The 16,687-nt window shown below is 52.9% G+C and overlaps 1 protein-coding gene across 1 annotated transcript in view; it reads left to right on the top strand.

Annotated features, from left to right (window-relative positions):
• The window catches only part of ZNF469 (zinc finger protein 469), a 134,872-nt gene extending 118,449 nt beyond the window's left edge, over positions 1-16,423 (top strand). The window contains exons 3-5 of the mRNA XM_039913629.1: positions 1,487-12,694; positions 12,746-13,606; positions 13,688-16,423. Coding sequence (XP_039769563.1) covers positions 1,688-12,694; positions 12,746-13,606; positions 13,688-14,980 — 13,161 coding nt within the window. The 5' untranslated portion in view covers positions 1,487-1,687 and the 3' untranslated portion in view covers positions 14,981-16,423. The remainder of the gene's footprint in view (positions 1-1,486; positions 12,695-12,745; positions 13,607-13,687) is intronic.
• The last annotated feature ends 264 nt before the right edge of the window (positions 16,424-16,687 follow it).

Genomic DNA, 16,687 nt, shown 5'->3' with positions numbered 1-16,687 from the left:
GGGTTCCTCTGTTGTATGACCTTGGCATTACAGTAATTGTAATATTTGTGAAGCAGTTCATTGTGTGCTCAATACAGTGCACTGCACACACTAAGCACTCAATAAATACCATTAATTGATTACGTGCCAAGCACTGTGATAGATGTGAGATGATATGAGATAGTCCCTGTTCCACACAAGACTCATAGCCTAAGAGGAAGAGTGAACAGGTGTTTTATCGCTGTAATATAGATGAGGAGGCTGCAACACAGAGAAATTAAGTGACTTGCCCTAAGTCACACAGCTGGCCCTCTCAGCCACGTCAGAACCATTGTCCAGTCAGTAGTTCTCTTTTGTTCCTAGCCTAAGGCAGACATGAAAATAAACATGTGTTCAGAGCCTATAAGAAATTCAGAGTGGTCCCAGAAGAAATCAGGGACCACTGACACTGTGAAACCCACGTGGGGTAGGGACTGTGTCTGACCTGATTCCATTTTATCTATCTCAGAGCTTAGAACAGCCCTTGACACAGTAGGTGCTGAACAAATGCCATTGAAAAAAAAAATGGGGCCGCAAGTCTAATGAAAGCCAGGACTATCCTCTGTCTCTCTTTTGTATTCTTTCTGGGTTTGATTTACAGTGGCATCTGTGCCTGTGAAGAAAGTGGGCTCCCTGAGTGTGTTTGTTGCAGGTAAATCCTTGTTTCCTTTCAGCGTAATGAGTTGGGGAGGCAGTGGATAGGCAAGGCTGGTTATGGCTCCCAGGAGGGAGGAGCTTTCGTCCAGGTGGTTGGGACCATTTCTGCCAGGCAGGTAGGGTTCATTCAGTCATTCATTCAAATATATTGAATGCTTACTACGTGCAGAGTACTGTACTAAACACTTGGGAGAGTACGATGCAACAATAAACAGACACGTTCCCTGCCCACCACGAGTTGTGACAGGCTAGTGGTTTGGGGAAACCTGCTGCTCCGGTGGTCTAAGGTCTTGGTGCTTTATAGTCATGTAATATACTTACAGATTTTTCAGAAATCATAGGGATCCGAAGCCCTGAGATACTGTCGCACCGGAGTGCCCCATGCACGTGAAGTTTGGCTACCCATCCTCTGAACCACTTGGAATGGACTCTTCCCGGGTGGGCCCCAGGCCCCCACCCCCTGCAAATCCAGGGGAGTCGGAAGGGGTGGAGGCACATCCCCTGAACCTAGAAGCCCAACTCCTTTGACATCACCACGGGGGCCGCAAAGCTTTGGTCACCCATCCGGGATCAGAGATTTGGAGGATCTTGCAACAACTATCTCCGGGGCAGGATATCTGACCATTACCTGAAGACGGAGGCCAGGGACCCTCTCTTAAGTGCCAGACTGAGTAAACTGGGCGGGCCCTGCCTAATACCGCGTGACCGGCCAACTCCCAGCTGCGAAGGCCCGTGAGAATCTCCCCCACCCTGACCGGCCGGCTGCCCGTCCCTGTTGTTGGTGCTCACTGAGACTCCCCTCTCATTGCAGGTTCCACCCAGAACTATGAGAACCATCCTCGGACGATCCCTTCTCGGCAGCGACGATGGAAGGAGAAACGGTGGCCGACCGCCCTCCACGGGAGCCTCTTCCTAGCCGCCCGGGCTCGAGGGACCATGCGAGGGAGGAGGACATCTGATCCCGAGGAGCTGAGGGAAACCGGTACCTTCTAGTCGTTTGTCCCCGGGTACCATGACGGGAGAGACACAGCATGTGTACGCCGTTAATGACAACGAGACCAGTTCCAAGGACCAAGACAAGGACTTCGCCTTTGAGCCCTACGGGGAGAATGACCTGGGGGAACTGAACGGCAGCCTGCCCGTCGGCTCCGAGCTCTGCCTGGCCAAGGCCGGCTCCCACTTCGGCCTCAAGGACAAAGAGCCCCACAGCCAAAGGGAAGCCGTCATCAGGCCGCAGCAGGCCGGAAAGATCGACTTCAAGTCGCTGCACAACAGGCCCAAGCTCGTGAGCGACGGCCCGTGGAGTAATGCCAAGGGGAGTCCCCAGTCTCCCACGGGGAAGAGCCGAGCGAGGGAGAAGACCCGAAGGTCCGGGAGAGGGGAGCGGGGCCACCACCAGCTCTACAGACTCAGTATTACCAACACCCGAGCCAATCCCACCATCGGGATTGCCTACCCGCAGCAGAAGGTTACGCCGCCAAAGAAGGTAGAAGCCAACCGAGGGCCCGTGTCGGGGAGCTACCGTTTCCACGTCCCCAGCCTCCCCGAAAGAGAGGCGGAGCTCCAGCAGGAAGACCTCAGCTTTGGCCGGTGCTTCCAGGAAGCCTCCTCCAGCCTTACCTCCACCAACTATACCTCACAGACTCCAGCGGCTGCACGGCCCCACCCCGGCGGGAAGATTCAGAAGCAGCCCCCACCACAGCCGCCGCAGCCACAGCCGCAGCCAGCCGACGTCGGGAACCCCACCCCGGGCGGGCCGCTGCAGTATCTGGAGTTTCAGGTGAACGGGACGAGCTCTTGGCCCTCGCCGGAAAAGAGCTTCCCGAGCGCCAACTATGGGGTCTCCGCTCAAAAGCCCTGCCCCTTTCCGGAGAGCGGCCAGCCGAGCCCGCCCTGCTACGGACCCGTACCGTTTCAGTATCCCTTCCAGCCGCTGCCCGAGACGCCGGCCGACCCCTTCCGTGGCGAAGCTCCCGGCCAAGAGTACGCAGACGTGTCCCTGGCAACGAGCCACGGGGCTTTCGCCTTCCACCCCCCGGCGAGAGATTGGCAGGAGGAGCCTGGGGGCGGCGGCCGTTCTTTCGACGGCGGGCCCCGGGAGAGCCGAGCCTTCCCGCTCTCTTCCCTGCAGGCTCCGTTTCTGCAGCCGCCGACTCAAGGGATGCAGCAGCAGCAGCACCCGCCACCTCCTCTACCTTGTTTCAAGGGAAGGAACGAACATTCCACTGACCTGGTTGGTGCTATCTCTTCCTCTGGTGCTAATGACCAAAACCCCAGCACTTTTCCAGAAAACCAAGCCGTTTTTCCAACTAGTTTACACAGCAGCAGCGGTATGCTCAAGTCAGCCGGTAAGAGGCCTCCCTCGGCTAAAGACGGTGTACCTAACCAAAGGATACTAACTCAGAGTAATGCTCTTAGAAGGAATATACCACAGAGCTCTCTACCCCAAGTGCACTTTCCGAACAAAATTTATAACGGCCTCACGGCTAATGGCCCGAGTCCAGGATCGGTGCCTTTGGACAAGAGCATTTCCACGTCAGCACAAAGTCACTCCAGGCCACCCCAGCCCTGGGACGGGAGCAAGAAGGCATTTGCGCCGATTGACCCCAGTTCAGCACCTTATTCCACGCCTCCCGCAGCCGCCGGGAACCAGTTCTCATTTGAGTGCCAGCCCGGTGCTGAGCAGAGGCCGCACGTTCCCCAAAATGCCAGGATGCCTTGGCAGCAGATTCATCTCACCTCTGTCCTGCCGAACCAGAACCGGATTGAGTTGTCAAGACAGCTGACCAACCAGAAGCTGCCTTTCCCCCTGGGCCCTTTGGAGTGGCAGGAGGGCAGCAAGATGCAGAAGGCTGGGTTTTTGCACGCCCCCACCAGCTACCATAGCAAAAAGCATCTGCCAGGAGAGCAGATCCTCACCCCGAGGCTCGATCCCATCCAACCCAACGGGACTTCAGGGACCGGCTTCTCCTACGAAAGCCTGAAGGAAGCTGGCTCGCCACTGTGCGACTCCCGGCCCAAACCCTTGTTCTTCAGCGTGAACCAGCCTCCGCCTCCAGCGTCGGCAAGAGGCCCTTCCAAGCCGCCTCTGGCCTTGCCGCCGATGGGGCTGGTGGCAGCCTCGCCGGGCGAATCTCCTCTATCCTCCCCGACCCCCAACCCCACGTGCAGCAGCAGCACTTGTTCCTCCCTCTCCCCCATGTCCGGCAGTCCCGCCCACCAGAGCTCAGAAGAGAGCCAGGTCCCCGGACCACTCACCCCATCTCCCTTCTTCCACCACCTCCCGGCTCACCCAACGGAAAACTGTAAGCCATTTCACGGCCCAGACCAGCCGAATCCCATCTCGCTTCACTACCCGACGGAGCCTGCCAAGCCCTTCCATTTCCCCCCTGAGGCGCTGAAGGACGACGGCCTCTTCAAGTGCCTCCAGGAGAGCCAGCTCCCCAGACCCAGCTTAGAAGTCAGCAAGGGGGGCCTGGAAGGCTTTGAAAGCGAGCCTCCCCCTCCGCCTCCTTATTCCTCCCATCACTTGCTGGCCAACTCACTGAGCAGCGCCAACCTGGATCAACTAGACGTCCTTCTGACCTGCCGGCAGTGTGATCAGAACTACAACAATCTCTCCTCTTTCCTGGAGCACCGTCAGTACTGTGGCCTGCCCCCGGCCTTCCTGGCCGAGATGAGAGATGCGTCCAGGCAGGCCGACGGTCGAAAGCGCCCCCCGGACCCTCCGAGGCCTCCTCAGGCTGGACCCGGATCGGCTGGGCCCAAAGGGCCTTCCGACCCCCACTCCCACTCTCTCCATCTCAACAAGCCGGTGGATTTCCTGTTAGACGGAGACATCAAAGGGGAGGCTAAGGAAGATCCCCTGAAAGCCAACTTCTTCCTCGGCCTCACCACAAATTCCTTGTCCCTCACGGCTTCCGATTTGGAAATTGACGATGCCAAACTGGACAGTCTCATCACAGAGGCCTTGAATGGTCTGGAGTACCAGTCGGACAACCCTGAGATCGACAGCAGTTTCATAGATGTCTTCGCCGACGAGGAACTCGTGGGCACAAAACCGCCCGGGAGTGGACCGGCCTGCAAGGCTAAGGAAGGGTCACCTCCGGAGAACAGGCTCAAATGTGCCATCTCAGAGGGGCAGCCGGGGTCTCAGCCCAAAATGGCCTGTCACTTCGAGGAAGGCGTCCTGGCCAGGGAAAAAGTTAAAGCCACACCTCCTGGAAAGCCACTCAGAGAGAAAGAAAGGGCCAGTTCTGAGTTAGCCAGGCAGGAGCATGATGAGAGGGAAAAACTGTCCAGGAAAGAGCCAGCTCCGGACCGGGCCCAGAGCCCGCCGGGTGGGGACAGAACAGCCAGAGCCAACAGGTGGAAACCGAGGACCGAGTCCGGCTGTACCTCCCCGGCCTCTGGTCCTCAAAGCAGACTCGATCCAGGGGACACGAGAAGCCAGTCCCGAAAGAGCCGGGCAGATCCAGCCCCGGACAGCAAAATCAGTCCAGATGTGGCCAACCCGCAGGGCGGTGGGGGCAGAAGCTCAAAGCTCCATCGGTTCTCGGCGAAGGAGCTAAAGAAGCGAAAACCCCGGAGTGGGACCTGGAGCAAAGAACTCATTCATAAGATCGTGCAGCAGAAAAATAAATTCCACAAGCTGCATGTGAAGAACAACAAAAACGTGCAGATTTCTGTTGTGACAGAGAGATCCGTGGTCCCAGCCCGGGACAGCCCATGCCGGGAGTATGACTACATTTCCGATTCAGATGATGACCACCCTGGATCCTCGAGCTTGCGTGGGCAAAGGCGGGCGACCCCAGACATCAGTAGGAGGCCCAGGTACAGCTTGGCAAGACGGCACCCACCAAATGGAGAGCGGGTGAGAGCAAAGGAACCCAGCTGGAGGTGCAGAGAGAAGAGGGATGTCCGGGAGCACAGAAAGCCTCTGGGCCCAGAGGTGGAGAAACAGAGGGGGAGCTTTGCCGGGGCCCAGAGGCAATCGGAAAAGAAGCCCAGTGACAGCATGCCGGGCATCGGTCTGCCCGAAGAGCCAGCCAGCAGCCCCCTAAGCACCGAGCAGGTGGATTCTGGCCAGAAAAAAGAAAGTGGACAAAGGCCCCCGGGAGCCTCAGACCCCACAGCTTCTCTCCCAAAGGGCCTCCCATTTGCTCTTGACACCAAAGAGGTGCTGGAGGAGCACCCCCTGTCACCAGAGCACTTTTCCCAAGGAGTCCAGAGATTGGAGATCACAAAATTTCCAACCACCAGTCCCAAGGGGCAGTCGGAAAGCCAATCACACCTCTCACTGACTGGCTACCTGAATGAAGGCGGTTTGCCCCAGGAGAATGAGAAACCCTGTCAGAGTAAAGGAACTTCCAGCAACAGTACCGGCCAGCTCTTTGGCAAGGACAGTGCTACTGAAGAATCCAAGACAGCCACCGACCGTGCCAACCTGGTGCCGAGCGCTATCTCCGAGACCCCAGAGATGTCCGTTTTGCCCACCATCGCCCATGGCGGGAGGCATCCATTTCCCACCTACAGGGAAGAGCCCCTCAGATCCCACCCAGATGAGTTCAGTAGTTCATCTCACATCGCTAATGATGTGAATACCAGCTACCCGGAAGCTGGCCTCAAATACTTAAAGCACCACTGCTTTGGCCCTGACCATAAAGATTTGGGGGCACCCACTGGATGTTATACCGGGGAGCCCGTCAGAATGATGTTGGCTGTCAAAGGGAGTAATTCCTTTGGGAATATCCCTTCTGATGTATTCCACGGACACAAAGACTTGTCTAGTCAATACAGTGGGGATCTTTACCCCAAGCCTCTGCCCCTGGATTCTTCACCCATGGAGAACATGTATCTGTGCCGGGAAGACATGAGTGCCAACTCTTTTGAGTCAAAAAACTCCAAGATGGCACCCTTCGCCACAGAAGTTGAACCACCCAAAGCCTCCTCGCCACTTAGCTTTGATTCCTCTTCCATTTTTGCTTCCCTCCCCGTCGCTGGGTTTGACACTCCGGTGTATGACAGTGTGCCCTCGAGCAAAGATAACTACATTTCATTTGCTTGCGATGGCAACACGCCGTGTAAAAATACCCCATTTGAACAACAGTACCCTTCCTTTATGCATGAGAAAGACTGGAACCTGATGGAGAATGTGTCACCAATTCTGCCCGAGGACATGACCGATTTTCATGGCCTGTCGGGGGAAAAGTCCAGGCAGAAGAAGTTCCCCGATGAAGAGGCGGTGACTACTAGCCAGATCCCTTCACCGGAAAAGATGGGGGATTACAATGCCCCTTTCATGTCCAGCATGTCAGAGGACGAATTGGAGATCAAACGGTTGGTGACAGAACTGGAAAGCCAACTCCAAAGCAGCAAACTTAATAATGTGGTTCCCCCTTCCCAGCCAACTCCTGAGCAATTTATGGACGCAGGACAGCCAGAAGTAGCTCCCCAGTTCTCACCCTTACCCCTCCAACAAGAACCTGGCCATGAGAAGAGTCTGTTCTTGAAAACCGACATTAACGGTCTCGGAAACCCGAGGCTCCTGATCCCTGAGGCCCATGATGGACAAAACCCGGAGAGGGAGAGAACGGCAGCCACCCATCTGGATGGGAATTTTGACAGTCACGGCGGAGCCTGGTCTTGCCCTATCCCATTTGGGTCTTTGGAATCAAGTCTGGCTACCACCCCGGATGAAGAGTCTCCCTCCATAGATCGTCTTGGCTCCCAGCTGGTCTGCCACCAATTTCAAGTGGCTCTGCAGGAAGCTGACATTTCAAAGAAAACTCAGGACGTACAGAGAGAACGGGAGTCCCCGATCCTGTCCGATGTCTCTGTGCCAGAAACGCTGAGCAAATTAGACCCTACAGCCTATGCAGAGACTTTGACAAAGAACAGTCCCATCCCTGAGACTCTGTTTTCTAAAAATAGAGAGTCCAGCAAATTAAATCAACAAACTATTTTGCAATTCCTTCCAAGAAAGCAGGGAGAAAATGTTTTTCCAGACCCTCACAAAACAGATCAGACATTCAGCGATCCACCTGAATTGGAAACACTTAGCGGTCAAGTTACCAAGCTGAAACCTGAATTTGCTTTTCAAGATGAACCAGTTCCAGTTCTGGACATCGACCCTCCCCCTCATGCCAAAAATGTCGACGCTTCAGGGGAGAGAGCTTCAGAGAAGGCGCAGGGGTCAGAAATTCCCGAAAGGACAATCCCCTACCCCCATGGGAGCGATGAAACAGCCTTGGAGGGGAACGAGAAGGCTATGGACCTGGGAGAAGGCCAGCCTGCACCCTCCTGGGACAAGCCTGGGGCCCAGAGCACCGCATTGTTTGATATGCTCAGTTTGGCTAAAGAAATGGATCATGAAACAGAAAAGTCCCCAGCCTCCCTAGACTCATCAGCAAATCCCTTACAACAGCTTCAGCTGTTTGTGGCCAGGACCGTCAAGAGCAATGAAGAGGAAATGATGATGCCCTGCTTCCCAATGCTGCTGTCCGTCACTCCACAACCTCCAAGCACCGGTGCCCCATCTGACCTGAGTGGGGAGACCGTGGGGCGTCCGGCTGGGCCCCGTGGCCACGCCGTCACGGCCGACGAGTCCGACGGAGGGGATGGGCGGATGTCAGCCGTCGCCTCTGAAGCAGCAGACCTTCAACTTCTCCCGGAGGCAGGTGGACATCTGGGATCACTCAGTGAAACCGAGTTGTATGCGGCAAAGCGATCCAAATCGGAGAACCACGAAGTGCAAAATAACGTGACCCAGCTGCAGCACTTAGGAGATGAGTGTTCGGAGCCAGACGACATTAATATCCGCGCAGATGGTGTTTCACAAGAGCGTGACAACCTCTCGCCCTTTAGCAACACGACCGAAAATCAACTGGGCAGGCAGGTAGAAGAGTGCACAAATCAGATTGCCCAAGAGCTGGAGCGAGATAAAAAGAGAGCAGCCTTGACATTTGAAACCCACCAGCAGCCTTCACTCTTCAGCCCTGGCTTGTTTGAGAAGGAAGCAAGAGGCGAGGCACCGCCAGAAACCCCAGCCAGAAGCGGGGCCGAGGACGGGTCCCAGTGTGTCGAACCTGATCGTGATGCTCATTTGCCGTTGGCTTTAGAAACCTCACCGACCCGCGGTCACCACCTTGAGGAGTGGGAAGTCCCGCCCCACGGCCACAGGTCCTCCCTCCCAACTGGTCCCAAGGATCTCCCTGAAAAGACACCCCAAGACCATCCTTTGTTGCCCGAAATAAACACTGGTCCAACGGCCGCTTCCATCCCTATAGAGCCCAGTGCCGAGAGAGAGGCACAACAAACCGCTCCCTATGGAGAGGACTCTCCCACCAGCCTGCCCCAGCAACCTAGTTTTCTGGACCAGCAGTGTCTGCAAGGTAGTGGTCTTGAAAGCTTGGAAAGATCCAGAGACTCTGGGACAGGAAACAAAGAGCGTGACGTGCCTGCGCTTGATTCAGCAGCCCAGTCGGCGGCATATTCTTCAAAGAGGGGCCCTTCTGAAATGGGAAAGAGCCTAGGTGATCCCCCCACCCGAAGCCTCCTGGAGAAACCCAGCTGGGAAGATACTCAGTTATTTCAGCCTAGCCTACAGGATGGCCACAGCTGCGTCCCATCTCCCCCTCCCACGGTGGACAATGACAGGCTCTGCCTTGAAGAGGACAGTCTAAACCACCCAAAGGGTTCCAGAAAAGAGCTGCCAGGAGCCTCTCAAGCTTTTCCGGGCCCCAGCGATGCCCCAGTTTCTCCTCAGAGAGTGGCAACACCTTCAGAATTGCAAACACATGGTTCTCCTTCCTCCGCTGTGGACCAGGAACACTTGGGCAGAGGGCTGTCCTCTGGAAGCATCCTCATGGAGGCATTTGATCCCCTGAACAAAATAAGTAGAGGAAGTTCCATCCCAAATGGGATGCTCAAGAGACAGGTAACACCATTCCAAGGGGCCCCAGCTTGCCTTTCCCCAAAAGAGAGGCAAGAGTGCACTGTTGGGCCTGCAGATTGTTTGACAAGAAGGGATGCAAAAGAAGAGCTGGATCTCAATTCCCACCAAGAAAAAGAAACTAGAGGTGGGAGCTGCCATAGTGGAGAAAACCCAGAGACCTCGTGCCGTGAGGTTACCTCTCAGCAGAAAGGACTAGTTGGGAGTCCCGACCTTCCTCAGATGCCTGGGGTCGGCATTACTGACCCGGAGGACAGGGACCTGCCTCTGAAAGACAGCAGAAATAATTATCTAAGAATAGAGTCATCTGCCAGTCACAGAAATGGCCTCAAGGAGTCACCCAGCAGTAAGAAGGCGGGGGCTTCGGACCTCCTCCGGAATGAGAGCTTATTGAAACCTCCAGCATCAGATTTGAGGAATGGCCATTGGAATGATAAGAAACCCAATGGGCTTCAAGTCACTTGTGAAATCTGTTCATCCTCCTTTCGGACCAGACCTGGTTTGATGAGACACAAAGCCGTAAAGCATCGGAAGAAAAATGATGGCTCCCTGCTGCCAAATAAAATGTCCAAGTCTGGTTGTAGCCTTCTAGAGAAAACACCCCAAATGTCCCGGGGCAGCGACAATAAGAAAAGTCTAAAGGTCCCTACGAGAGAGAAAGTGGTAGGTAACTCACTCATCAACACCATTCCTACTGCTGGGTCTTCCCTCCCAAAGGCCCCTGCAGCTCTCCGGAAGGTACCCAGGGCTCAGGGGCAAGAGATTCGTCCAGGACTGAGTGACCTCAGCATTTCAGCTCCTCCACTTCACCGAGAACTCCACTGTCGAGAAACAATAAGTGAAAAAAAAAAGGTGCAACCTCGGGCCCCTTCTGCAGGGAAATCAGATGAGTCCCTCATGGGAAAACACAGACCTAAAAAGCGAAACCAAAGAGAAAAAGGCAGAAGATGCAGAAGCAAAGAGCCTCTGAATTTGAACAGTAATTCTGAACGGAAATTAAGTCGGAAAGTGAGAAAAGGGAAAATTAAAAGGTTTTCACGTGAAAGCGCAGACAGCGTACCTTCTAACTTGGAGAAATCTATCCCTGAAGTTTCGTCTGATGTGATTTTCAAGAGCGCTGATTCAAATCCATCAAATTCTGACTCAAGTTTTCCCACCCAGCCCAACGTTTCCCCTATGTCGAAGGAAAAAGACTGGTCTCATTCATTTCAACCGTCTCACAAACCCAAACAATTGCCCAGGGCAACCAGGAATTCCGATGACATGGGGAGAGAGGTGCAGGCTTTGGAGGAAAAACTTAGTCAGAAGTCCCAACAGGATGGAATAAGCAGTCAAGAGAGGATAGAGGTGCTCTCTTCAGTGGACAAACCGCCAGCTGTTGACAAGGAGCGGGAAAGTGGTTTCAAGGGGCGAGTAGAGGACGTGTCTTATGGGGTGTGCAAAGCAGTAAATGAAGACACAAATGGAAAGAGTGTAGAGAAATGTAAATCGGAAGGAAATGTGGTAGAGGGAAACATTTTGGAAAACCAAGTTAACCCTAAGAAACATCCACCCCCGAAATCTGTTAAGCCAGACCTGACCTTAGAAACTCCCAAGTCAGAAACAACAAAAGCCAAAATCAGTAGCAGTTTGCCCGAAGTCTTCTCCAAGGATAGTTTAACAGAATCGGAAGCCTGGGATAAGGGAGAGAGGGGGCAGGACCAAGAAGCAGATGCCAAAACCGTGGCTGACGTCGACCTTCCTGGTTTGTTTGATGATGAAACCACCTTTTCCCAACTCTTCCCACGGGACGATCACTTCGTCCGGAGGAAATGCACCCGTGTCTATGGGAAACGACCAAAGAAACCCAGACCAAGCCCGGAGCCCCAGAGGCAGGAAGCCAGTACAGCAGAGCTGACCTCCACCCGGCTGCCCTCTGATCTGGGGGACACCAGCTCTTTCTGTGTCACCAGGGACGACCCTTGTGAATATGAAACCGTCTCCACCGAAGAAACCCTCAAGGTGGAGATGTGTCGAGGCAGCAGATCCGAGGGGAGTGAGAGCCCAAAGGTGACCCAGGGGCCAGATAGTGAAAAAGGCCACGGCAAAAAGGCAGGGATAGATCTGGATGATGACAGAGTACTCGCCTATCTCTGCCCGAAAAACAGGGCGGAAACCATCCCGAATCTGCCCCTGTCTCCAGTTGTTTGGAACAGCTTAGAGAAGGAGCAGGAGAGTGCTGACGGGATGTCCTTGCAATTATCTCCGGAGTTTTCCTTTGGGGAAAACAGCCCAGAGCCCCCCGACCTGGAAGAAGAATCCTTTGACAGTCACATCAACGAGGACCCAGACTCGCCAGAATTCCACACCATTGACTTTGACATGTTACGTGCAAAGTTCGAAGCGAAAGACGTCGGCTTCTTCGATGCTGGCGACGACCACCCCGACCACTCTGACCTAAGCACTTTAAATTTCAAGCAGAAGGCAACCCAGCCCCAAAGACATAGTCAGGTGAAACAAGAAGAAGGGAAAACAGGGAAGTCCCGCGGCGACGTGACCATCAAGACCAAGGATAAGCAGTACAAGTGCAAAGTGTGCTTTCAGTGGTTTCTCACACTGGGAGAGTTGGACTTTCATAAACTTACCCACAATCCTTCCCCTCCTCCCACCTGCTATATGTGCGTCCAGCGTAAATTCAGCTCCAGGGAACAACTGAGAGATCACTTAAAAGAGAAGCATGCTAAAAACAAGGCTGGCCTCTGGGCGTGCGGCATGTGTCTCAAGGAGATCTCAGATGTCTGGATGTACAACGAGCACCTAAGGGAACACGCCACCCAGTTTGCCCGGAAGGGCCAGACCCAGAAATCTGGGATGGGGCTGCCTGACTGCTTCGGAGAGGACAGCGCAGTCACCCGCTTCCTGAACACCATCATGTGCCGGAAGCCCAGGTCCCCCGGCGGCAAACATCCCTCCGGCAAAGAAAGCAGAGGGGCCAAAGAGCCACTGGAGCAAGAGACGAGTGGGAATAGAGAGCTCGTGGACGCTAGTGGGAAAAATAAGCCCTCTCTCCCCGTCCCCGCCGTCTCCCCCACAACCCCCACCCCAGCCCCCGGCTCGGCCGGCTCTTCCAAAGCCGCAAGTAGCCTGTCTCCGGACCCAGTACTAAAGAGTGAAAACCCTTCCAAAGCTGTCCCCATGCATCCGGACTGCAAAGATCCTTCCAGGGACTGCCATCACTGTGGCAAGCAGTTCCCCAAGCCCTTCAAACTCCAACGCCACCTGGTAGTGCACAGTCTCCAGAAGATCTACCTGTGTGACCGATGCCCAACGTTTTACCAGGAGACCAGGGAGCTCCGCAGCCACCTGAGCCAAGAACACAGGGTGAGGGAGGAGCCCGAGATCAAGCACACCACCCTGTACGCGTGCGAGCTCTGCGCCGATGTCATGCACGTCATCAAAAAGTCTTTCATCTGCAGCATGTGCAACTATACCTTCTCCAAAAAGGAGCAATACGACCGGCACATGGAGAAGCATCTGGGGGGAGGGAATAGGACTTTCAAATTCAGGGGGGTTCTGAGGCCAGGGAGTGCGGCCAGGGACAAGGCTGAGAAAACGACAGAGGAGCCACGCCCGCCGGAAGGGATGCCTCCCAGCAAAAAACGAAAAGTGGCCCTTCCCGGCGCCCAGCTGGGGCCAGACAAAGAAGGGTCTCTGTCAGCTTCGGACCGTGGCCACGGCAGAATCTCACCCTTGAGTCATGAACCTTCTCCCGCTCCTCAGGAGCACTTCCTGGAGGAAGCTTCCAGTTCCCCAGCAGGCTCGCCCAAGGCTTCCATGAAAACGGATCAGCTGGTGGGCAACCTTCCTGACCTCCTGGCCCAAATGGAGAAGTCACCGTTTGATCTTCTTCGGTCCCCGCCACTCTGTTTGTCCCCTCCAGCAGAACTCAAGGAAGACAGTGCAGTGGTTCTTACCCTGGATGAGGCAGGGGAGGAGGAGGAGGAGGAGGAGGAGGAGGAGGAGGAGGAGGAGGAGGAGGAGGAGGAGGAGGAGGAGGAGGAAGAGGAAGAGGAGGTCCAGCCAGAAGTGCCCTCTCTTCGTCCCCTGGAGTCAGCCAAACTTGGGGTGGGTCCGGGCCCACCCAAACCCACAAGAATCCAGGAAACGAAGGAGAAGCCATCTCATCCTTTGTCTCCAGGGAAACGTGGACACCTAAATGCCCAAGATAAACCCAGAGTGAAAGGAAACGGAGACGTTGCCGAAGAGTTCTTGAGCTGTTCCCACTCCCCAGAAGGCTCAACAACCGCAACCCCTGGGCTTAGAATAGGAAAGAAAATCCCGGCATTTCCCACCTCCAGAACTGATACTCCACTGCTGAAAGACCCCCAGAAGGCCCCGGGCAGTGAGCCTAATGTAAGCGTGGCTGCACAAAGGGAATGTTCCTCCAGATTGAGTTCTCTGGAGTCTTCCCACCACACACAGCCCTTGAAGGACAGGACGGCATCCCCAATCCTCAACAGGGCCGCAAAGGATTCAGCTTCCCACAGGAAAACGGTACCAAGCCAGATGCACAGCGAGCCTGTCTGCCGGACCCATGGCCCTCTGGAAAGTTCTGACGATGGGCCAAAGCCTGCCAACCCCAAAGGCAAGGCCGAGGCCAGCCAAGCCAAGGATGGTCCTGGACGGGGCATCAGAGACGGAGGCAGCAGTCAGACCAAGCTTGCCAGTAGTCAACTCAAAAATGAGACAGTAACAACTCCCACTAAACCAGGCCCCCTGGATTCCGGCAAGTCTTCCGACAGGCCCACTCTGAATGGCTCGGCCAAGAACTACTCCAAGAAGCCAAAAGACCACAGGGGTTCGGCGTGCAAAGGAAGCTCAGCCTCCAGAGAGAATATTGAGGGAGATGGGAAGAAGAAGAAAGTTCGTTTGCCAGGACCGGGGAGGAGCGATGGTGCTGGTGGCTTCAGAAGAGCCGAGTGGGGCAGTGAAGGGTCCATCCTTCCTTCAGGGAGGAGGGAAACCCAGAACCCCAAGTTGCTCCCCAAAGCCAGGTCCGTGGAAACGAGCAATCAACTGAAGAAAACCGTGCTGGACCCCTATAACCAGAAGAAGGCCGAGCTTCGCCACACCAATGGGGACTTTAAACGCAAGAAGGACCTTTTGCGGAAGTCTTTCCATGAATTTATAGCCAAGGGGTCGGCCGCATCGCTTCATGGCTCTATAAATAGGAACCGAGCTGTCCGAGGTGCTAAACCTGCTGACTCCCACAATTACAGAACAGTTGAATCCCAGAACAATCTCCTAAGTCAACTCTTTGGACAAAAAATAACTAGTTTTAAGATTCCTTTGAGAAGAGATACTTCTGAGTAATTTATAAAACTGACTTAGCCTGATCCTCAGCTGCCTTCATGAGGTTTAGGAGGGAAAAAAATGATCAAAGCATTAAATTCATTTGTGTAGCATGATTTCTCTGTCTAGCTTAAATGAACTTGCACTGCAGTCTCTGTGAAAATAAGTCTGCTTTGTGTCTACTAATCTGCTTTAATTCACCTGATTTATCATGCAAATACTAGGACTTTGATGTTGCTGATGATTTTCATGAACTGAAATTGTAATCGCTTTGGGCAGACCGAATTGTCAAGAGCAATTTCTTTCTTGCAGAAGTGCTGAGGTTATGAGGATACTTGCAAATCTCAGCCTTTTTGAGACTGTGTCTGTTATCTTTGTACAAAGTACTTGAAGAGATGAACTTCACTCCATATATGTCTTATTCAGAAGGTGCAGTACACTGTAGAGAGCAAATTTTGAAGATTTTGCACAAATTAGCCTGTTCGGTTCATCTGATTGGGAACTGATTCAAAGCGGTACACATTAAAAATGAAAGCATAAATTCCATTTGGAGTCTATTGCTCTCTGGGCTTGATCACCATTCTGGAGACAATCTTGACCTGCGTACCGAGAACGTAATAAAATGTCTTTGATGTTGTGCAGGCCTTATTTCCAACAGTAAAGCCATTATTTGACCACTGTACCCACTGCCAATGGATGAAAAATGCGGGATAACTGCACCTTGAAATGGATCACAAACTTTTTTCATTGAAAATGGAGAAAATTGTGCTAATTTGCCACCACCAACTAGTACTGACTGAAAGACCTCTAACTATCTTACTGTATGGAGTTAGTAGCTATAGGTATCAACTCTTTCACTATGCAGTTCCTGGTGCTATTTTCACTTTGTAATGTGAATACAGACTTCCTTGACTTAATTTTTTTTTTTTAATGAAGGGGGAGCCTGTTAGGGAGTAACTATTATCGGAATTAAAGGAAAGAGAAAGGCATAGCCAGAAAAGAAATAATTTATGCTGGTACTCCATGGATTTTGACATCACTTAAGGGTCTGTCCCATTATCCCACAGTTAATACAACTGAACTTTGCAGTTAGAAAAACTCAGGTGCAAACGGGGACATGGAAGATTAATAGGTGAATGAATCCTAGTCAAGAGCTCCCAGCTCAAGGAGGTGTATTTATGCACTGATGTGATACAGTCAGAGTACTTTGCGTCTGTCCTGCAATTTTTTTTAAGATTTAAAATTTAAAATAGAGGCTTTATTCTGTTAATATGTATCTTTATGGTTCATTGTAATGTAAAAAAAATGTCGGTATTTACCTTGGGTGCAATGTGTATGTCAAAAGTTTTTATTTTGATATTTTGTCAGAGAGCAGAGTGAGCAAGAATTGCCTTTTTATGATGTTGTATGTGTGCTATTAAAGTGCCTCTTTAATATTGTTAAATAAAGTATGAGATGAAAATATGAGGTTGTATTGTAAAATCATACCTAAGTCATCTTTTCAAATATATTCCAATATTTTCACAGAAAATCCAAGTCTGTGTGGAATTTGTGTGATGTTTTCCTCTCCGCCCCCAAACCCTCCCTACTTTCCTTTATTGCTGTCTCGCTAGACTCAGTACATTGTTCATAAATGAAACATTTTCAAATGATGGTTAAAAACCTGAAATAAAACTATCTATTTATAATGAACCTGATGGGATCTCTATTTTTATAACTCTTATCCAG

This window comes from Ornithorhynchus anatinus, chromosome 11 (assembly GCF_004115215.2).
Source record: "Ornithorhynchus anatinus isolate Pmale09 chromosome 11, mOrnAna1.pri.v4, whole genome shotgun sequence".
NCBI lineage: Eukaryota > Metazoa > Chordata > Mammalia > Monotremata > Ornithorhynchidae > Ornithorhynchus > Ornithorhynchus anatinus.
This window is presented reverse-complemented; position numbering and strand designations above follow the sequence as displayed.